The 23,635-nt window shown below is 37.1% G+C and overlaps 1 protein-coding gene across 1 annotated transcript; it reads right to left on the reverse strand.

Annotated features, from left to right (window-relative positions):
• Positions 1-331: 331 nt before the first annotated feature.
• LOC121315513 (nucleolar protein 10-like) lies at positions 332-22,915 on the reverse strand. The gene is made up of 21 exons (XM_041249663.1): positions 22,733-22,915; positions 22,278-22,323; positions 20,675-20,773; positions 19,956-20,033; positions 18,827-18,864; positions 18,299-18,435; positions 17,662-17,727; positions 17,050-17,110; positions 16,067-16,152; positions 15,205-15,283; positions 14,903-15,052; positions 14,230-14,296; positions 13,544-13,596; positions 12,710-12,836; positions 11,783-11,862; positions 11,574-11,672; positions 11,037-11,129; positions 10,585-10,758; positions 8,324-8,580; positions 5,103-5,205; positions 332-1,955 (listed from the first exon to the last, which is right to left on the reverse strand). The coding sequence occupies exons 1-21, from the start codon at positions 22,796-22,798 to the stop codon at positions 1,800-1,802; spliced, it is 2,115 nt and encodes a 704-aa protein (XP_041105597.1). The 5' UTR covers positions 22,799-22,915; the 3' UTR covers positions 332-1,799.
• Positions 22,916-23,635: the final 720 nt, after the last annotated feature.

The raw sequence follows: 23,635 nt of genomic DNA on the forward strand, positions 1-23,635 counted from the left end.
CCTGTGTCTGGTCGTTACTTTGAAGGGAAAAGAACCCATGCGAGTCTGTGTGGCGACCGCAAGATCACTATATACATTATATATATATATATATATATATATATATATATATATGTAGGTTATATTCAAAATAAAAACATGCATTGTAAAAGGCGGTTCTAGTGTTAATTAAATTTAACTTTACTTGGTAGAAATGATATCTGATATAATTGTGTTTGTGTTGCAAAGGTAACCAGACAAACAAGTAGCTAATGTGTGGCGTAATTCAGAATGTGTGCCTCCCCCCCAGTACGACAAACACAACGTGAGAATAACTGTCATGACTTGTGCATTAACGCCACCATATTTAGCTTTATAAAACAATAAACTCACATGTCTAGATGTCCTAAACAAAATGTATATACATCCAACGCTAACCATTCCTTTTTCTAGCCCAACAAAATAGTTCATAATACAGCTAACAAATACAATATTGCACAGTTGCTTTTATAAAATGTTTACATAAGGTTATATTAAAAACAGATGATTTTATTCTATACAGGTTTTCTTTGGTTCAGCACATTTTCTTGACAAACCAATTGGAATCTGATGAACAGGTTTGCACGTTGGGTCAAAAATGTATGCGAGACCTCCGATACCTTCCAGTGTTTCTTTGGTAATGTCCCATAACCATATATATGATTTATATTCTGTTGCCCTGTTACTTATATTCTTTAGACTACAGTAATGTCTCTTAACTAAGTGAACAGTTGACTTCAGGAAAGCTGGCAGGAAGTCACTTACTTACACATGCCGGGTGATAATTAAGTCACTTGAAGAATCTTGGGCTTACCTTCGTCATAACAACAAATCAAAGACAGGAGTAAAGAACAATGTTTAGATAGCGTGACAATTTCTAAGGGCAGATACCTCTCTCAAAGCCAAAAATGATCCCTTCATTGCTTTTGGCATCTGGTGTTCTCAAAAAGGTCAGAGTGAAACCGTGGAGATATGATGCAATCAGAATTCAGGGCGGTATTGCTACAAGCATGTATTTTAAAACAGAGCTGTGTTGTCTAATTCTGCAGCATACACCTTTTAGTTAAGGATTAACTAGAATCTTTTCTACAGAAACCACATTCTGTTTTTAACTCAACTGACTCATCTTCAGCAATAAGGACAATCCCCATTAATAAGGCTTGGAGGTAACAGCTCCAGTACATTACATCAGAAACTATTTTTGCATTGCTTGCTGGTAGTTAAGTGGTTATTTGGCATAAGAAATATTTGGGTGGAATGCTTTGTTGACTGCAGTACATCTAGAAAGTTACAGGAACGGATATACTGTATTACCCATCAAATCTGTCCAGAAATGAAAGCTGAAAATAAGCATGTGAAATAATAATAATAATAATAATAATAATAATAATAATAATAATAATAATAATAGAGACACACATTGAAGTGAAAAGAAGAAGAATATTTAGGCCTCTATTTAAGATTGCATTGGATTTAGGATTTCAGTTATACACAGTGATATGTAGGTTCTTAAAAAAAAAAAAAAAAAAAAAAAAAAAACACAGGGAAAAAAAATAGAACTGTTTTGTCTATACAACGAAACAGTTTCTACAAAACAAAGTATTTTCAAGGTCTGCTGGTAACTGGTAATGAAGGCCTTTCAGCAGGTTACCATGGCACGGTTCCTTGGGCCGGCTGCTGCCAACAGCCCAGTGCATGTGGACAACTCTGGATTAATCAGGGCAGCCAGTAAACAGACCTGCCCTGCAGACACTCTATCAATTAATTAAAGGTCCTTCCCTTTAAAAAGGTCTTCTCCCCCTGCTGCCACCCCTGCCCATGCTGCCACCTCGCCCCCTGGCAGGTTTGCTTTGGAGATGCCCCGCAGCCCGTCTCAGTTTTTTCCTTTCTTGATGGTGCTGCCACTCTGCTTCCTGTTGCTTTTGCTGCTGCTCAGTCTGAAAGAGGGAGAGAAAAAGAATTACAAACCTACTTAAAGTTGTAATGTTAACTGAGTGTGAGCCCGACCAACCTTCTGCAGCTGCTAAAGGCAGAGACAATTTCAGAGACAATGGATTACCAAGGGATGATTGAACTGTGATGAGGCATTAGTGTTGGGGCCACTTTGCTCTTTCACCAGTCACTCATCAATTTAAATCTTCCCGATGAAGTGTAACATGTGACTGAATTGAACTTGCATCTCCCTGTACTTGTAACTAAAGGGAATGGGACAGCTAGCATTAGCAACGGGATGAAAAGAGTACAAAATTCCAACCCAATACTTAATTCAGGCTACTTTCCCAGTACATCAGCAGAAGCCTTGGGTAACCAAGTTATTTTAAAATTATACAATGCCCTGGTACGACCACACCTAGAATATTGTGTCCAGTTCTGATCCCCTTATCATAAGAAAGACATTGAGGCATTGGAGAGAGTACAGAGGAGAGCAACACAATTAATTCCAGGATTGAAGGGCATGTCATATGAAGATAGACTGAGAGAGTTGAATCTGTATAGCCTAGAAAGTAGGAGAGCCAGGGGTGACTTAATGGAGGTATTTATAATTGCCAAGGGGTTTAACAAAGTAACTGCTGAGAACTGTTTTTCACAGATCACAGAGAACAGAACCAGGGGCCACATGTGGAAGCTGAAGAAGGGCACATTCAGAACCGAGGGGAGAAGTAGCTTTTCACAGAAAGAGTGGTGAACCACTGGAACAGGCTGCTGGACAGAGTTGTTACTTCAGCAGGATCCTTCTAGAATAGATGATGCTGTCATGAACAATACTGTATAACCCTCTCTGTGACCACAATAAGACCTTTAGCTAGCTGTCTGGCCTTTTCTCGTTCTAAAATTTCTTATGTTCTTGTTGCTGTCTTAGGAAAACAGCCTGTAAAAAGATAGATTGTGCTACACTGGTGCTTTAAGGCATGTTTCCTTAAGCAATCATGTCCTGGGCCAGTAAAGATAACATAACCTTCAGAAGTAACACAGTGGCTATGTATGTTCTTTAAGATACAATAAAAAAACTGACAATAGTACAAAACATCATGGCTCTAAAATTGTACTGTACTAATTTTGCATAGCAACAAAGAAAATATGTTCAGCTTGCATACCTAAGTTTTTTGTACGAGGATTAAAAAGAACGAGGGCAAGAAAAAAGGTGAAAAAAAAATTCTGGCCTTGGTTAAGAGTTTGTTACCACAAGCCTTGCCCAAGGTACAATAATTTATTCACTGGGCAACTGAATTTGTAAGGTCAAAATATGGGGACCCATGATCGTGTGTCCATCTGTCTAGCAGTAGGAAGTAATTCGAGTCATGCTGGGGTGTACAGTAACCCTTTGTTCATTATACAGGCAATATACATAGCAGACTACTTCCACAAATTAAAAATCCCTGGGAAGCTCGCTAAGCACCATTTGATTTTCATTTCTAACATATACAACTCAAGCATGCAATCAATATCGTATCACAGTCAACAACATTAGCCTTCATTCGTAAAAATGCCAAACACACTTGCATTGCTATAATAACAGGTGAGTGTGAAAAATAACTGCCCAATGCTTTTGTTACACTCATACCTAAAACAAGATTTGGACCGCCAGAACATTTTGAACAGACTGCCAAGCTATATGGCGATCTAGGTTTTGCTTGCATTCACATTGGAAATGCTGTGTATTTCTGAGACAACATAGTTCTTATGGGAGTGTGGTTCTATATATATATTCGTATGAGCTTAACATGTAGCCTTCAGCACTCAGTATTCCCAGGTGGTCTCCCATCCAAGTACTAACCAAGCCCAACATTGCTTTGCTTAAGCATTGCATGGTAAGTTCAATTTGAAAAGTTTTTTGCCGTCAGAGACGTTGCCCAGGGGTCACTACAAGGAAGTAGCTCTTCTTGACCCCCAGGAGTGTGGTTCTTATGAGAGGGTACAGTAGGTGTCACTGTGACAGTAAGGAGTACATAAGCAGCAAGCTCTATGAATTGAACAAAATGTACACCAGAATTAGCACCTATAAGGTCACACGCTGGCTGTATTGATTTACAATAAATCCATCTGGCTGATGAAGCAGGGCAGATTTGAAAATCCTAGAAACCAAACAAATCAGGTTAGATTCCATTCAAAGAACTAGAGACAACAAGCAATACTACAGCAGTAGAAAGGGGCTATTAAAGCATTGTCTAAACATAATACTGGGGGCCCCACTTAGCTGTGGTATTACTTAAAACAGCCAGCTGCCTAGGGCTTACTCATCACCAGCAGGGAAGCATTTCTGCAATACAATCTGATCTCGGTTGCTGACACACTGACCCTGGTAGATCATTTCCCATGAGATTTTAAACTGTCAGCTTATGTGATTCCTGCATGAACAAAGAAAGTTCTCAAGTACTGAAGCTTTAGTTTACTCGTGGCATGGTCTGATGATATTCACCCACCACAAGAATGTTCCCAGCACAAAACAACAACTACATAACACTAAATAAAAAGTAGGGTCCAAAACCTCCTTGCCTAATATTGCCTATCATTACATCAAATTATTTGTTAATAGAAAATATGAAGGTAAAAATAACGAAATCTATCACATGCAAAACTATTCATTTGTGTAAGTTAATAACAGTAATCAGTTACACCGTAAATACAAGAGCCTATCGGTAGTATTGTGGTCATTGTTAAACTTTTGCATGATGAAGTTGGATATGGAGCAAAACATTCATGGAAAGGACCCCTTTTGACCTCTGCACCCTGACATTACTTCTATTGAATCAATCGCTTTATTGTCAGTCACTTTATTGTTAAGTATATAATAGTTCTTCATGAACAGATTGGACTTTTTGCAGGGCAGAATGAATTTCAGGTAATCATCTGTTAATTACTTTTGCTAGGGACATATCATTTTATAAAACAAACTAGGATTTCAGCCTTGGTAGTAGTAAATCATATTTTTAGTTTCCATAACTGTCTACAGAACAACTTTACTGAGAGCATTCACAAAGATAGAAAGACTTTGAAAAGGACTTCTAGTCGAAACATTTGTCATTGAATTTAATGTTCTTTTAGTATTTCTATACAACAAGGAAGCAAAAGGCCTGCAAAAGTACCTTCTTCAATTTAAATGTCAGCTGCTTGCTGCCCACTGTGGCGTCCGACACATTCAAAGTTCCCGATTTCTCTTCAAACTTCAGCCGCTCTTCAAGTGTTGTCCTGTTGGCCAGAGAATTTTTAAGAGTTAATCTTAGTGCAAATTATTTGTTTGTTTATCAAAAATAAGTGATCAAATGCCTTTAACCTAATGCCAGACTAACTAATACAGGTTCTATACAAAGTATTTCGAATGACTTCAAAATGTTTTTTTCAGCCTGATGGGCTTAGCTGCTGCACGGTTGGTTAAAGAACAAAGAACACTGAAAAGGATTGAAGAGTTTGGTTGTCTAAGTGTGCTCAAGCCACAAAACGTTTGCCACAGGGCAACTTTCCAGTCTGCCTCAAACAGAAGCTACACAAATTGGTGGGCACACCAGAGAAAGCTAGAGGCATGTGTGGAAGCAAATTATGCCTTGTGAATAAAACAGAGAGAACATCAGTGTCCAGTGCTTTACTTTCATAACCACCAAAATTAAATCACAATTTATTTTTGTGTGGGGTAGGGGTTGAGATGTTCCAAGAATGAATAAAATTACCAGCACAGTGTTCTAATTGGTGTTAATGACTGTACATGTAGACCAGTGACAGCCAATACACTACACACTGCGATCCATTTTGGTGGATTTCAACGGGCTCCGCGATCCACCAGTAAGCTATTACCAACAATTATTACCGGAATTTAATATAACAGTGTCCAATACATAAGACAGCAATAATAAAACAAAACAACCAGAACAACAAAAATGTAACAAACACACAATCAAAGCATTGTTAATATTAAGCATAGGTAGTTATAAATCAGATTGTCTGGCTGACGTTTCTGGATATATGCCTCTCCGCACATTGCATGCTGTTTTGAAGCACTATATTTTAATATATTTTCATGTTTGAACGTCTGGCTCCCTGTTAAAAAGGCAGTCTTGTCTGCCATCAGTTCCCGTGCATCCTGACAAAACGTGCAAAACAAAGATTTTTTTTTTAACATTGTCAAACTTAAGCCAGGGAAAACCTTTTAGTTACTGTTGGTTGAACTTATTTTGCTGCTTACAACTGTGACCATTCTATAACTAACATAGTCCTGCTCAAAGTTCCCTGTTCGCTTTCATCTACTGACATAACTTTGTTGCTCATTTCTTGTAAATGCGCTAACATATCTGAATTTTGTTCATCACGGTTTTCTTTTAAAACCTCTCCACCACATGAAAATAACTTGGTTTGACAAGTTTTCAAACTGTCTGGAATGAGTAGCCATCGCACTGAAGACTCACTGAAATTGACGGGGTATGGAACAGTGGGCAGTGGACACCAATAAACTACATTCACAGAGTACATTATGGTTGAGCTGTGGAGACTTTAGATCCGACTATGAGGTGTTTTTTTTTTTGTTTTGTTTGCTTTATACTTTCAGCCGAAAAAAAATCAGGAATTTCTAGTCGCACACGTACGCCTAAATTAAAATGTACATTTGCATACACGTTTTTATTTTCATATGCAGAAACTGTCTCTCCCCATCTCCCCCAAAAAAATGTGTGTGCTTGTTCTGATTTGTCCCGAGATCCACCAAAAATCCTTTGCGATCCACGTATTAGCCACCACTGATGTAGACAATGGCTGTATCCTCTCTTGGCATCAGCTAAACATAGTTATGATTGTTAATACACAGTTAGCAATGTTAAAACTAGGGTTGGGACGATTTACGATAACTCAGTAATATTGTATCGAACAGAAGTCACGATAAATAAAATGCATTATAAAAAGAATTAAGAGTTATTGGAAAGGTACGATGCTGTGTTCATTATGACAATTCATAACGACAGATTAATGTTTTATACTATTTATTATTTAATTATTCCACAAGCAATTCCAAGTATTCCATCTGTTCTAGTAATATTGAATTAGTATGTCTTGCAGTGTATTAGAGCAGCCGCTACTACTGCCCTAATGGTGACCCAGTGCTTGTGAGGCTTTGGCGAGATTTTGTTGAGAAAAGGAAAGCAGCAGTGAGCACTCTTTCAAAGCAACTTAAGAAAAAAGAAATACTACAAGTTCAGTATCTGCTTGGGTATTCTTGTGGAAAATGGAGGTACCCTATGTGCAAAATATGCTACACTGAGGTTATACCAACAGAAAACAAGTGTGGACTATTTTAGAAAACAGCAGGTAGGTTATGTTTTTTTCTTGCAGCCACACGTACACTGTAAACTATTCTATGTAAATTAAAATTGTATTTATTACTTCTTTGTGTGCAGTATATGTAAGGTACTGTATGGTATCACAGCTTGTTAATGCAGCAACATCAACTATTTTGTTGTTTTGTGTACTATTAAGTAGTTTGGTAAAAAGAAAGTGTGCTAAATTAAATAGTTTCAACTTAAAATAATATTTTATTATTTCCAACTTCTACAGTAATGTGTAGAGAAGGTGTGTTACCATTATTTACAGTAGCCTATAGGCTAAAATAAAAAGAGTGCACTCGGCATTCATTTGATTTTACTATTTGTACACTGTACAGTCATTCTTAATGTCATGTGTACAAAGAACACATTACATTTAGCAAAAAGGGAAATACATTTTTAAAAAAATTGAGCAGTATAAATGTGCAGGGTTTTATTTTTATATATTTTAAACCGGCCACTTAAATGATCCCAGGTAAGTAACCTGTCCTTGGTTTGGCGAGGGACGGCTCTATATTACATTTGTATAACCAGCGGAATCTAAATGAGCAAGCACCACGATTATTGTAATTATCGCAATCTTTTTTATCCCACAATCACCATTTCAATATTGTCCCAACCCTAGTTAAAACACATAGCTCAACAAAGTAACATTCCATGCCTCTGAGCATCAAATCCATATGCAATTATGTGCCATATATAGTCCTCTATGCCTGGTCACAGGCTGGCCATGTCATTTTGTTAAGTAATGAAAGTAACCCTTGGGGTTGTCAACGCCCCTGCTCTTAATAGGCAAGCTGCCAACTGGAAAAGGGAGGCTATTCTCAGAGTTAGCCCCCTCCTTATTTAAGGTCAACAGAGAACGAATAGATGTCAATAGAGAACGAGTAGATGTCAACAGAGAATGAGTGGATCTCAATAGAGAATGAGTAGATCTCAATAGAGAATGAGTAGATCTCATTTTAAACCTAAAACAAAACTAACAAAAACACATGCAAACTCACTTCTGCAACTTCTGTTTTCTGGCTGCATCTTTGAAGCTCCTAAATTCCTCTCCTGCTTTGATCTCAAAGAACTTGGGCTCCAGTGAAGTGCGCCGATCCTCGCGGGCTTTCTCCTTCCTCTCCTGCCGCTTGGCCCTCTCCTCGAAGTACATGAGCTTGCGCTGCTTCCTCACCTCCTCCACCCAGCCCTTGTCATCGTCCGAACTCTCTGAACTCTCCGCATCGCTAGGCTTGCCCTCCGGCTCTTCCTCTTCCTTCTGTAATGGCAGTGGAAAGTGAATGACTGTTGTCACAGTGTACTGCCTAAAAGCTTAGTGTTTGCTAACTGTTAAGAGTAAAGCAACTCTTACCAAGAGAATTTCGTATATGTAATCACTTCAGGAGATGACTGATCATACACTTTCATTCGTCTAACTTCCTTATAAATTCTTTCTTAAAGTGCATGACCAGAGTTCAGGACCTAATCCTTTGTTCTAGTTGCCAATTGCCTTAAATATGTAGCTCTGGCAACATAAGACAAAGTGTCTTATAGAAGTAAGAGTCATCTCACCTAGTGCACAGTGGTGTTTTGCAGCCATATAAAAAGAAAAAAAGAATCAGGTTAAATAGATGATGCTGCCTCTTATTCTATGAAAATGTAATTTGAAGATACTTCGCTTTTAAATTGCATTTGTATGTTAACTGAAAAGCCTCGACTCACAGCTGACTACCAAAAACGTATGTAAACCATCAAAGTCAGTAAATATCAGTAGTCATGTTACACTATTCACAGAGCTTCTGATTTTTAGTTTTAACTGATAAAAATTGATTACCCCCCCCCCCCCCCCCCCCGGATACAAAAAGTATGAAATCAGCATATAGCCAACAAACACCAGAAAAACAGTGGAAATGGTTACTTAATTCACGTTGACTGAACCCCTTTCCCATTAAAAAAAACAAAAAAAAAACTGACTTGTATCTATTGATTCGTTGTGAATACTTTAAACCTACCCCAACTACTGAGTGGCAGCAAACTCCTACATTTGTTTTGGAGACTCCGCTTGCGAGATTTATAAGAAGATTACAATAAGAAGGCTTCTTCACTCGATTTAAAGCTACATTACACTTAGATAGGGAGAATTTAAAACAGAATTGCAAGTTGTGGCGAAATGTAAAAAAATGCCTAGGTACAAAAACCCCAGAAGAATGTGCCTGTGACCATAAGGATTTTGTTGTTGAAGACAGCAAAGGAAAAAAGGTACAACTTCAGTACGCAAGTACTGTCGAGTTACTATACATATTGTGACCGAAAAAAAAAAACAGCTAAGCATTTTGGGAAGTAACTGAAAATAATAATTTCAGACAGTATGTAAAAAACAAGTCCTGAAAAAAAGCTATTACATAAAACTCAAATAGCTAAAAATAAGTACTGAAAAAATGAAATTAATGAAAACAAACATAAGCCCTTATTACACAATTAAAAGTGGAGTAATTGCTTATAGCAGCTTGTCATATTGGAAAACTGTACAACAGCAGAACATACCATAAATCTATTAAAAGTAAAGATCAAAAGACCATTACCTATCTTATTTAGAAACAACTTCTTCAAAATGATCAAATCTTTAAGGGGCATACAGTGTGCAGGAATTTGTAATTCAGCAGAATACAAAGTTCACCATGACTAATATCTTACATCTACTGGTGGTGTCCACTGTGAATTACTTGAGAGTCATTCCTATTCACATTTGAAGTGTATAAATGACATCAAGTTCCTGCAATTTCCAGGCAGGGCTCTGCTGACTACAGTTCCCTTTCAAAATGTAACAGCTCATGTTCTTCGAGTTCCAGTAAGGAGTTCCCACTGGCAGACATGGGAGTGTGCAAAACTTCACAGTGGGAACAAAGAACACCAAAACTAGATGCAGAAATAATCCCATCTGACAATCTTCTGCACTTTCTACTTTACTAATTTAGTTCAGCCACAAGTTTCCTCTAGTCAGAAACACCTTGGAGCTGCTATACATACTGAACCCTGGTTGCTGGAACGATGTGTGGAAGACCAATGAATCAGGTTTCTATAGGCAGTGTTTTATACTCAATCACATATTCCTGAGCATTACAACCTTACTTAAAAAGTTGTTTGTGAAACGAAAGACAATAACAAACATACTTGATAAAAGTCTGTTCCTTCCAGTTATATATAAAACAGTTCTTTGTTGCAGCTACCTTCCTCTTTGTAACCTCATCCTAAGACAGAGTTGAAAGGGCTGTGTCGTTCCTACCTGTTCAGGTGCTAATTCACACTCCAGCTTCCGCAGCTGCTTCTTCCTCTTCTCGTTCACCTTGGACACAATGGGGTTCAGGAGTCTGAACTCCTCGCTAGCCTCGTCCACCTGGTAATCCGGGTTCTCAAACATCACTTTGAACCGATCGTCGCTCAGGATGTTTGGCAGATTCTGGGAATCAAACACATTTCAAAACAGCGAAAATTAACATGAAGAGGCTTTTAACTTGTAGAATCCTTGATGCATACCCTGCGACAGTGGGAAATGCAAAATTCGAGCTTTTGCTATCACGAAAAAAAGAAAAAGATCAACAACAACAACAACAAGAAGGAAGGAAAAGGAGACAAGTTCTTCTATGCATCCTTACATTCCGGTACTCCCAGTGGAATTGTGGTTCTACCGTCACTCATGAAGGAGTTTTTTGATGGCTACACGGACACAGCATTTACCTTTCCCTTCTTTTTCTTCAATGTCCTCTGGTCTGCCTCCTCCTCTTCTTCAATAAGTTTTATAGCCAGCTGTTTGTTGACCTTTGGCAATTTCTAAATTTAAAAGCAACAAGAAAATGTTAAAATAAACAATACACATAAATCAAAATTGTAGCTGATTACACATTTCCGGGATACGCAACAATATTGTATGGGCCTGTGTGTAATATATTTTTCCACTTTCATTAGCATTTAAACAAACTAGAAACCCTGGTTTGTGATCAGCTATTCAACTACATTTAAGACTATTTAAAACTACAGTAATACTAACAAAACAACGTGTAATAAAAATCCAGTGAAATGAGGTTGAAAAAACAGATTTAACCATTTCCAGTATAATGACACTGTGCCCTTGTGGCAGCCGCGGTGAGAATGTTTTGCAGTAGAAGCCTGGAGTGTTGACTGAGCAAATGTCTAAGTGGACTTGGATAAAGGCATTTGCTTAACAAACAAATAATAAATAATACAAAAGCATGTGAAACACTCATCCTTCTTTACCTTTATCTGGACTCTCTGAGCCCTTGTTTCTTCTATCTTCTGCCTGATCTTATCTTTGCGGTATTCGTCATAGGCAAATGGGTTTGCCATGGTCTTGACCTATAAAACAAATCCTTATTAAACTTTCTGGAATAGCCCATATTCTAAATGCCATACAGAAATAAAAGTAAAGCATCCACTTTATTACTGTCGTAGTTCACATAACAGACCTTGTGATACAATCGGATATCCATGAAGAATCCATGCATGTAGGCCCGGAGCAATGGCGATCCAATTAGATGTGCAAGTCCTGAGAGAAGAAGATATTGTTTATAAATAAAGCTATACTGTATTCTGATTTGGTGGCTACAATGAAAATACATTCCAATCTTTCGTTACACACATATAATGGTTGGGGAACTGAAGGAATCATATTACTCTCATACAGGAAACATGCTAAGATTCTTTAAACCTTTTAAAAAAAAACAGGTCATGAATATACATAGAACCAGTACGATGTTCATCTTCGTGTCAATTTGCTATTGGCTGTACTTGATAAGGTTTCCACAAACTTACACACAAGTAGACCTATACAACGTTGTTATCTTGATTGTTATTACTGAGGGTGATGAGTCTAGCAGACCAGGTCAGATCCATCAATTTCTGACTGTTACAAAGTCACTTAACACTTTGTACAGCAGCACTGACAAACAAAAAGAAAATCCACAGGAGCGCAATGGAACACGGCAAGTGACAGCACCAAACAATGAGCCACAGCACCAAACAATGAGCTACAGCATGCGAGGACTGCTACCATGGCTCTCAGAGGATGCTGTAGCCGAGAGGTATTATTGCATCACCAGCTAAATAGAAACACTACTCTCTCATGGAGGGATTCCATCACCAGAATAAAATTGGAAACAGAAGAATGCACACTATTGATTTCATGATAGATGGCTCTTTTTATAATTATATGCGGTGCTTTCACTCCAAATTTTAATGAAATCATCTTTATTTGAAAAGCGCCAGAAGTAGAGGTTGGCACTGTCCACGGTTTAATTCCAAAATAACCCCAGTTAGCGTCCTTTGGTAAGTAATGAAAAAAGTCTCTGTGTAACTTTACAGCAGAGATTGATCCAACGAAAGAGGTTGCTTACCCAAGCTGTCCAAGTCCTTTCGGGTGACAAACTTGTAGTCGTCATATACAGTGGTCTCAGGGTTCTCTTCCAGCTCCTCTGTGAGGTTGTCTAAGAAAGAGCACCAGCGTGGAGCAGGACCCAAGGCCTTTAAACAAGAAAAACAACAAGTTACAGTAACAGTTCAAAATATACTGTGCCCGACTGAGCAAGTTTATCAATAAATAATAATAATAATAATAATAATAAAGCAGCTCATGTAAATTGTTTAAGATCAAATCATAGTAAGTATCAACATGTTACATTCCATTTTTTTTCAAATTCAAAACTAATGGTCTGTCACCCTGACGGCTTCTGGGTGACGTCAGACCAGGAAATACAGACAATAATACTGTGGGTGGAAGCACTGGTGCGTGTATCTATTGAAAATAAATGGTTTGAACAAACAGAAACAAAACAGTGAACCCAAAACAAAAAGGCACAGTGGCCAAAACAAACAGGTATTTATAATTTAAACAAGTAGCTTGTTAATCACTCAGTCGAGTCTAGGCACAGTCTGCATGTGAACTGCTTTGTTTCCCTGCCAACCTAAAACACCCCGAGTACAAAGACATACATTTTAAACACTAATAAAACCACACCCCATACACAAAGACATGCATTTTAAACACTAATAAAACCACACCCGTACACAAAGACATGCATTTTAAACACTAATAAAAATATACCTGTACACAAAGACACACATTTTAAATCATATAACACGACACACAAATGCACACCAAACAAAATACGCACAGGGGCTGGGTGTACTCTGCCACATGGTCTCAAAGCACTAAAATAAACAAAACTTACAGGAATGTAAAATGTATTCATTTTAGGATCTTCATTAGCTGTGAACAACATTCCTGTTGGGAAATAAACCAAGTGATATTGTTCTTTATCAACAGTGATCGAAAGATACATCTGAATATAGTTCAGGCAGTTTCAAAGACAATCATGGTTTGTGTCTACTTTTAAGATTTCCAAAGTTGGTGGTTTTTTTTTTTTTGAAAAGAGAAAAAATAAACACATACACACTTACACACATACACACACATCATTGACAGGTATTGACATTTCTGTGAACCGAATGTTAATTTGCATTGATGGTGGTGATGTTTGAGACTCCTTAAATGAGGGAATTATAACCAGAATTGTTATTCTTAAATGTTTCACCAGTCCTAAAAACCCCAAATCTACTAGAATTTTTTTTATGTCAAAACGTAATACAAAAAAATAAGGGAAGTACATCTGAGCCTGAAGTGATGCTAAAAATACATACACCAGCCCGAGAATCTCACGGGTTCATTAAAAAAATACATACACCAGCCCGAGAATCTCACGTGTTCATTAAAAAAATACATACACCAGCCCGAGAATCTCACGGGTTCATTAAAAAAATACATACACCAGCCCGAGAATCTCACAGGTTCATTAAAAAAAATTCAAGCAAATGTTGAAAGGACCTTTCTCCTCTGCAGGAGCTGAACTGTACATACCTGAACTGGGATAGAGGCAGACATCGTTAATATCATGTTCTGGCTCAAGCGTAGAAAATATTTTCCCCTAAAAATCAAGAGAATTTTTGCAATGAAAATGATGAAGGGGGCGGGGGCTATTTTAAAGATCTAAAACAACAGCAGATCTAAACACAGCTGCTATTTACCTCTGCATTAGTTATGACAATACATTCTATCCCATCCTGATGACTCCAATTGCAAAAGAGACTCTTGCTGGCACTCAATACAATAAAGACACCCTCCAAAGAGGTCCAAGCTAGGCTGGGTTTTTGAGGCGACAGAATTAAGACCTGCGATTGTTAAAATCATTTAAATGGACCATAATATTCCAACTCATATAGAGTCTATTGTTTCCAGATTCTTACCAGTTGTTCAAAACTGTTGTAGGTTTTTGTTATCTAGTGAACAAATTCAATAATTACATTATCTTGAAAGACAAAGTAGTAATCTGTCATATTATTTTGTTAAGAAATATCCTGTGTCTTTAGATAAAATACCCAAAATAATACAATATAACTAATTTCAAATGACAAAAAACATACCTTGGGCACAGATGGATAAATACCGTCTGATCACTTTAAGGTAGCAGATAAGATGAACTAGAGTATGGATGGTTTATCGATGAGAAAACACTTTCTTTACCTTTACTCACCGTATCTTTATTCCACATCTTTATGATCTTGGAATCTGCTGATAAAACCAAATCTAATTGATCCTGGAACTGAATGGATTTGATTGGAAGCCCATAATGGTGATCCTTGACAAGAAGCGGACGATTAGAGCGGAGATCATACATCAAAATCTAGATGAGAAAAAGGGAAAATCTTAAGAAAGACAATTAGAAAATGTTTTTGGCTAGTGCCTTTACCGCTTTTACTTTTTAAAACTATGGTTGAGTGAGACAAACAAAATTTTTTTGCTTCATGTGTTTTTGTTGGTACTTTGTTTTCTTACCTGGCCAGTGCTTGTTCCAACTGCCATGTGCAAAGCCCCATTAAATTTCAAAGCAGACACCGATGGTAAACCTTCCACCCTAAACAGAAAAGAAGAATCCCAAAATCAATCTCAGTGCAGCCTGTGCACAGAACATCCCACTCAATACTTCTGCACGCTTTGATACGTCACACTTCTACCAAAAAGAAAAGGGGTCCATCTACAACCCCAGATAGAAGACATCATCATAACAGTTCACATTCAGAAAAGTACAATACATGGGAGGGATGGGTAAGCAAACTACAGAAAAACTCTTTACTTTCTGATGGTGGACATTTATATCACTGTGGCTTTATAGCAGGACACCAATATGACAGTTCGCAGAGAAGCAGGAGTGGCATTTGTCTTTTTAGAACTAACTAAACTCCACTTTAACTAGCAAAAAGACTCCAGATCCCATCTAGTGGTCACCACAACAATTGCAGATATACAGAACTCAACATACAAGAATGCATTATTTCATGTTAAATTTGGACCATGCTATGAAAATCTAACATTTGTTACACTGAGAAGGAATCTCCATGCCCAAATTATTTATGGTGCTGGGTCTATCCTAATACACAGAACTCTGCTCATGAATCATTCTTAGGCATTGCATTCATTTACATGGGTTGGTTTAGAAATTATTTCTCAATAACTGAAACCATGGCAACCCTTCTGTGTGTTGCATAATACAACCTCTGCACAGGACATTCAGTCCTGGTACCTCAAAAACGATTTAATAAAATCATGTAATATGACTATATTCGAATGCTTGCCAAACCCAACATGGTAGGGCTTCCTCTAATCTCTAGTTTACCACCAATTAAATGGCATCACTTACTCTGTATCTTCTGCCACACTGCTTAAAGCACAGTCCAGTAAGCCAACACGACCTCTAGTCCTTGGATCCCAGCACTCTACTTTACCCTAACAAATAAACATCCGTTAGCCAGTCATGCTGTTATCATCAAATTTAAAATTCCTAACAATGGAAAATAAAATATATTAATTGCATTAAGAGCCATAGGAAGCTATCTATTTAGTGGATTGCATCTTATAGTCTGATGTCAGAACTGTTGGTGTGTTAATTGATAAATTATAAGATTTGTGGGAAAACATGGATTGAGAATTGATTAGCAGTTTGCTACACATGTGGACTGGCAGAGCTATACTGGTGTTTTTTTCTGAAAAGAGACTAATATTGCAGATAGCAGACTGTTTGGTTCAAATTGCATGTACTGCTAACCACTGATAGAGACGATGCGTCTACAAACTGCCCAACAATGACTGCAAGCTAACGAGATAACAATGCTGTGGACTAGAAGGGAACAGGCTCTAAAGACTTCAGAGAGATCAAAAGAGATAATCCCACTGGCATCAAAGGGGGTCGCAAGGAGATAACAAAAGGCAGATGTATGGACCTTTTGTCTCCAGGAGTGTGAAGAATGCACGGAGTTCAGAGGTTGTCACACTAGACTACACACACACACACACACACATTAACACTCACACAAAAAATTAAATTACCTTGACCATTGGTTAAGTGTCAGAGAAAGGGGAGGTGGACCATCTATACAGAAGGGTATTTAATGTCATGCAAACATTGTAATGATGAGTATTCTGTTTGTCCTGTACCTGGGACCAGACTCCCTGCATATTTCAATAAACCTAACGACTGATTGAAGAAAAGGACTCTGTGCATTTTCTTGAATCTACTTAATCACCATCATCTATTTTGTTAAGTTTCATCAAGATTTATACTTCACGTATGAAATCAAGCCAACCCTAGGCTGGAAAGCCAAGTGATTACATTTGTACATGTACCTCTAATGTGCCTGTGGCAAACAGGTAATGGACAGGGTTAATGTCACACACATTGTTCTCCCTGAAATTAAACAAAGCAAAGCATGTGTTATTTTCTATTAAAGAAATTCAGATGTACAGTATGTTTGTATACACTGTGTTAATGTCCCCCTGAAAAGGTGCTACAAGTTTTATCATCTGTAACTGTCAGACACTCACTAGTGCTGAATTTAGAAATACTAAAAGAATCTTCATACAAGTTTTGCATATAATGTAATTGATTTAAAAATGTAATATTCAACATGAACCTAACCTAGTTATCATATTTTAATAAAAAAAAAAAAACACACACACATTTCCAATGGCATTCAAAATTCACATTCCCCTATGTATTATTATCTATAAAAGAGGATTAACATTTACCTAAAGAAATATGTTGACTACAACCATAAACCAACTTATTAATGAAAGTTAATTATTTAAAAGGCACATTTACAATTAGCAGGACTTTGCACATATAGTTGTGACCCCCACCAAGGTACCACACACACACAAAACAAAATTGCACTGTGCCCCCTAGTGGAATTATACAAAACTGCTGCAATTTAACAGATTCTTGGAAAACATACTTACACAGCATCTGTTTGTAAGGAATTCAGAAATTTTCCTTGTTCCAAATTAAGTCTGTACACTTCTGAGCTAGGAGCAGAACACATTAATAGATATTAGATATTGAATTTCATGACAGAGTCATATATATTGTGTCAGTATTTAGAAAGCACAATTTAAACAAACTTACATTAAACCAGCCTTGCCTACTTTGAGAACCTTAAAGATCCTCACTGAAGTAGAGCAGACATGTTAACCCTCACCCTATGAATGTATATTCCCAGTATATATATTCAAGTACATATTCCCAGTATATACATTCAAATATATCCCAAGTACATATTACCAGTATATACACTCAAACATATGCCAAGTACATATTACCAGTATATACACTCAAATATACCCCAAGTATATATTCTAAGTATATACATTCAAATATATCCCCAATTACATATTCCCAGTATACACATTCAAGTACATATTACCAGTACATACATTCAAATATATACCCAAGTATATGCATTCAAGTATATCCCCAAGTATACACATTCAACATCATCTCGTTTCTTTGTTTTATTCAATAACTATCTGCATCATGTTCTCCTAATTAAAGAGCACATTATTTCTACCCACCACATAACAATTAACTCCTCCTTACCTTGCTCCAACAAAGTACAAATCACATGATGGATAGTGATATGAAAAGTCTCTACCAAACTTTGGTATTCGCGTCTTGTAATAGTGGCTGTGCTGTGAATGAAATTCTACATAGCGGTTACAGTGAAGGAAAACCAGCTAGGAAAGAAAAGAAGACAAACACTATTAATTGATCCTTTCAAGTTATAGACACACTTTTGCATTATTTCTATGGCATTAAGGGAGGGGACTATGGTGTTGTTAAATTTACAAGAACAATGGGAACATTTAATACAATCATTTTTATGTTGCACCTGACAGTTCTATTTATTCATTCGGTTCATTTCAAACTTGCATTGTTTGTATTTTACTTTGGCATGCGTGTATTGAACTGTAAGGTACTTTGCTTCCCCCTTTTGTTTTACTTTGGTTGCAAAAATATTACAAAGTTTAGAAATAAAGCTGTGAACCCACAGATTGCTAGTAGAACTGGGGCACAACAGTTAAGGAGTTACAAACATGGATCAACTTGTAATACTGCAGCACCTACCTTGGAATAATCGTCTGATAAGATATCAAAAGTTACAACTGTGGAGAAAGAGAAAGAAAGAACAGGAAAAGTGCTTGCTGTGTTGTGTACATTGTTACACTTCTGCAGAACAGATCATTGTGACCCTCACTGTTGAGATAAAGTAACAGGCTATAAGCACAAATATACAACAACCAGCCCTCACTCTCACATTGGTTTCTATGAAGATCGGCTATTCTGTTATTACTCAATAAAGGAGAAATAAAGCTCTAGTGCTGGGACAAATATCAGAACATTCGAACGAACGATACTTGATATGTATTCAAAATGCAAAAAGAAAAATGTAACAAAGCATAGAGTAGGATGCAATTCAAGCTGCCAAAAAGTGACCTCCACTGAAAAGCGCAAGTACTGCTTCTGATTTGGGAAGCGAGTCTGAATCAGGGGCTGTTTCTCTCTAAAATGCCTGAGCATGACAGGGAAATGTTATGTACTGTGATCAACATTTGTTTTTTTTCTGTTTATACAAGCCCTATTCGCATAGTTAACTCTTTGTGTGAGCTGCAATGATTATTTCAGACAAACAAAAGCAAATAAAAGAACTAGAATAGTGAAAATGGCACTGCTGTGGAGAGTTTCTCTGTAATAATGGATCTCCATTGTGCTTTATTGAATCATTAATTTTATGTTTATATATTTATATTATCATTACCAAGTAAAATATTTTTCTGTCCAAAGACATACTTAAAAATGGACAAAATGGAATAAAAAGGAACAGATATATAAAAGTTAAATTACACACAATGGGGTAACCCCCTTCATTTTTCCCAGTAGGAACTATTAGCAATGGTAGTGCTACGATAAACCTTTATAAGGGTATAGACCTAATTAGGATGCTGTAAACTTAGGAGGGCTTAGCCTAACACCAGCCTATTATAAAATACTAAATTTCCATACAGTGCAAGTTTCCTGTCTACTTTCAATTACAATTAAAATGGAAACACAGACAACAGCACATTGTTTGTTGTGTGTGAAGTACAAACTAGCATACAGTATATGTCTTTACCCCAGGTCTACACTTTTGGTTCTGGTAACATACAAATATTAAATGTTGTGGATTCCTCCTTTTTTGATGGTAGTTTCTACTTACCATCCGAGTCGAGGCATCTTTCAAACTTCAAAGACAACTGGTAAGTATCATAACAGCGAACCCGAGGTTTGTATGTGCCTGGAAAATTAAACTTAGATTTGCAACTTATGCAGACAGAATCCTAGTCTTCACAGCATATTTTGGCAAATGCCTGAAAATTGGTGAGGTCACTTTTTTTTCTCATTTAAAAATCCTTGTACTACAGATGTGTGCAAACAACTGTAAAAAAAAAAAAAAAGATTTTGAACACTCATGTGTTGTGTAACATAAAGGACTCAGCATCTGGATGTTTTGCTAAACACACAACTACACTAGAATTGACAGATCATGCATTATGCCAAGCAAACAGTTTGTTTCCTTGGAAACAGTGTCTAACACTCTATGCACTTGCAGGTGTTATGTTGCCACCTTGCATTTACAAGTCATAGAGACTAAAAGTGACTGTGCTTGTTTGGACTGTTACCGCCACCATTGTGTCACACTTTTTTTTTTTGTAGATTATAGTAAGCCAGTACTGTGCTTGACGGTTATTTTTTCACTTCACATTTAGATAACAAACAGCTTTATTTACATGCAGTGTGCTTAACCTACTTAATTCTACAATCTCTACAGCCGGCTGCTAGAGTTTAGTCTGGGCAGGTTCTAAATGTAGGAGCTTCAAAGCCCTGTTAAAGCCGTGTAGCATCTGGGCATGTTTCAAAGCACCAGAAACCACTTACCAGCTGCTAAGATATACTGCCCATCTTTTGACACCTTAATCGCCGTGCTGACTGTTGGCATGTCAAAGTCCTGGATGAGCTCAATTCTCCTTTGTATATCTGCAAAAGAACAAAACCGTGATATCAAGTAGTTGATGTTATACATGCAGCGTCCGATTTCTATGGGAATCTGACAGCTGCGTTCACTATAAGGTTACCACGTGATGCATTGAATCAGGTTTTTGTGTGTACAATTTCTGTCCGGTATCATGTGAAATAGTGTCCACTGCGCATACTCAATGCAGAGCGCACAATATTTTATATCGAAGCAACACGAAATACTGCTTGTAGTGAAATAGTGTCCAGAGGAATATGGCACTTGAATCTGTATTCAGCGCAGTGAAGTTATGGTCATATCTATGTGCTTTTCTTTTTTTTTAATTTAGTAGTCGCCAATTGTTTTTATAATTTTTTCTCCCAATTTGAAATAGCCAATTATTTTTAGGCTCCACTACCACCCCTGCACTGACTCGGGAGCAGCGAAGACGAACACACGCTGTCTTCCGAAGTGTGTGCCGTCAGCCAACCGCTTCAATTTTCACACTGCAGGCCCACCATGCAGCCACCTCAGAGCTACAGTCCATGAACTATAGGGCGCATCCTGCCTCCAAGCGTAGTGCCTCATCTATGCTTTGTTTGAATGGTATATTTTAGAGAGACTAATTTAATTCAATTAGTAATAAACAACAAAAGTTAAAGACTGTTTCATACATTCTGACACATCTCACAGTATTATCATGTTGTATTTGTCTGTAAGAAAAATATATTCTTAAAAAAACATAAAAAATAATCTCATCTGAATGAAAACCCGATTTTTAGCCGAAAGTTAAAGCCTTTCTTGATGGTATTTAGAAAAACACAACAGATCTTTTAATAATAAAAAAGTATACCCAATTTGAAATAATGAAAAAATAAAATCACCCTAATTTGAAAACAATTTAAGCAAAAATAAATAAATAAATAAATCGGAACCCGTTGCCCTAATTAGAACATATTCGTGAAACACCATTCCAGCATAACTTGAACACAGGAGACAATTTATAACCTAACTAAACCGACAACCTGTTACTTATCCGGTTCAGCTAAATCTTAACTTCAACAAAACAAACAAACAAACAAAAACAGAAAAAGTAACTTGTTTTTAATAAAATAATTTTCTTTGTAGTAACGGTAACATTATCCTGAGATTAAACAGTATTTCTAAAATAAATAGGGGCGTGGCGAATAGGCTGGTGGCGTGACGTCACTATATAGACCGATCAATCAGGGTGAACTCAGTCTTAGGACACTTTCATGACATCGAGTTACGTTTCCCATCAATTTCCTGGCATTACAGAAACATAATGAGATGTTGCACTGAATCAGGTTTGCTATTGTTGCTTCATATTACTTACACCAAGTAAAGCTATAATATAAGTCATTAAAAGAGACGAGAAATAAATACAGACCCAAAATCCCAGAGTATACAGCTATTGCTGGTGCAGTAATGTAATCAGCATTTACAGTAGCTGGACTTGTTCTGTTCTACTATACCGTTATTTTCATAACGCACCCCTCTACTCACCAACATCTTTTTTCTGAAGAGCTCTTTTCTTCCGATCTGAGAGCCACTGCAAATACAATAGTAATTGTTAACCCGAAATTAAAGCGCTATATCCCAGGCTCAGACCACCCCCACCATGCACACACGCAAACAAACTAACACAACTTTGCTGTTGTTAATACATTCATTGAAATGAGTATTTTTATACACAGCCCAGAACTATAACACATATGATTTGGTCAAAACCACTACTCATAATTAAAAACAATACAACACTGTCTGTGTCATGTTCTCCTGGGGTGAGCTTGACTTTAACTTAGTGTGTTTAGTATGAGAAACACTATAATTTACCAGCGTTAAATACACATAATAATAATAATATAATAATAATAATAATAATAATAATAATAATAATAATAATAATAATAATAATAATGCCGATCTTTTAACAAACACATAATATTTCCCTAACTTACCTCTGGTAGCGACTTCCCACAACTCAGATTATAGATCTTTACATCGTTTACACTGGAGACCTGCATTATTCCACTTCTCAATGAAGCCGTACCTTCATACTTAATAATAATAATAATAATAATAAATCTTTCCCGTTTTGCCCCTTCACCCCACGTTGTTACTGAGTAACAACCAACAGGCAACCGGAAGTGCGTGTTCCTGCTAATAGGTCCGTGAAGAAACAGTACGTAATAAACATTTAGGGTCCTGTTATTGGTATTGTTATCTTGGACAATGAGAATGACTGTTTTACTGAGTGACATAGTTCCTAAGAGGAAATAACAGGAATGGACATGACTCCAGTTGCAAAGCAGTTTGCTCCATTCCTGGTTTTACTATGAGTTTAATATGACACACCCAAACCTGTTACCTATACACTATGGCTAATCAAACTTGTGTAATATCTGGAATAGATGGAACCGCTATGCAATAGGAGTCTTATTTCCATTGCTGAAATAGCACCTGCTTAAACTCTTTTGAGCAAAGCAAATAATACTGACAGCGATTATTTTTTGACATAATGTACAGAACCCGCCCGTGTGTGAGAGTGGTATCAGAAAAGTCATTTTTCAATTTCTATTTTATATAGCGCCTTTCACAGTGCACCACCATCCCAAAGTGCTTGGGACTTTGACTTGGAACGTCTGAACAGTGAATTGTGTTTTTTTTTATTTTTATTCTGAGTAGGCTATAATTTAAAGGTATTCATAATATCCACACACAGAACCGCACAAACCAGGTTCTAAGAACAATCACAATGCAAACAACTATGGCATATATAGCAACAAAGGTCAAATTAATTTAAAAAAAATCAACAGTACCTCACGCAGTCTATTTTCAAAAGATGCAGTCACAGAATTCTA

Source organism: Polyodon spathula, chromosome 5 (assembly GCF_017654505.1).
Source record: "Polyodon spathula isolate WHYD16114869_AA chromosome 5, ASM1765450v1, whole genome shotgun sequence".
Lineage (NCBI taxonomy): Eukaryota > Metazoa > Chordata > Actinopteri > Acipenseriformes > Polyodontidae > Polyodon > Polyodon spathula.

Bases quoted from the DNA above. Each gene is read 5' to 3' on its own strand.
- LOC121315513 (XM_041249663.1), bottom strand. From the start codon at position 22,798: ATGCAGGTCTCCAGTGTAAACGATGTAAAGATCTATAATCTGAGTTGT. The intron at 20,774-22,277 runs GTGAGTAGAGGG...GTTCTTTTGCAG, and splicing joins TCTTCAGAAAAAAGATGTTG to ATATACAAAGGAGAATTGAG. The intron at 11,130-11,573 runs GTAAAGAAGGAT...TTTTAAATTTAG, and splicing joins CTCAGAGAGTCCAGATAAAG to AAATTGCCAAAGGTCAACAA.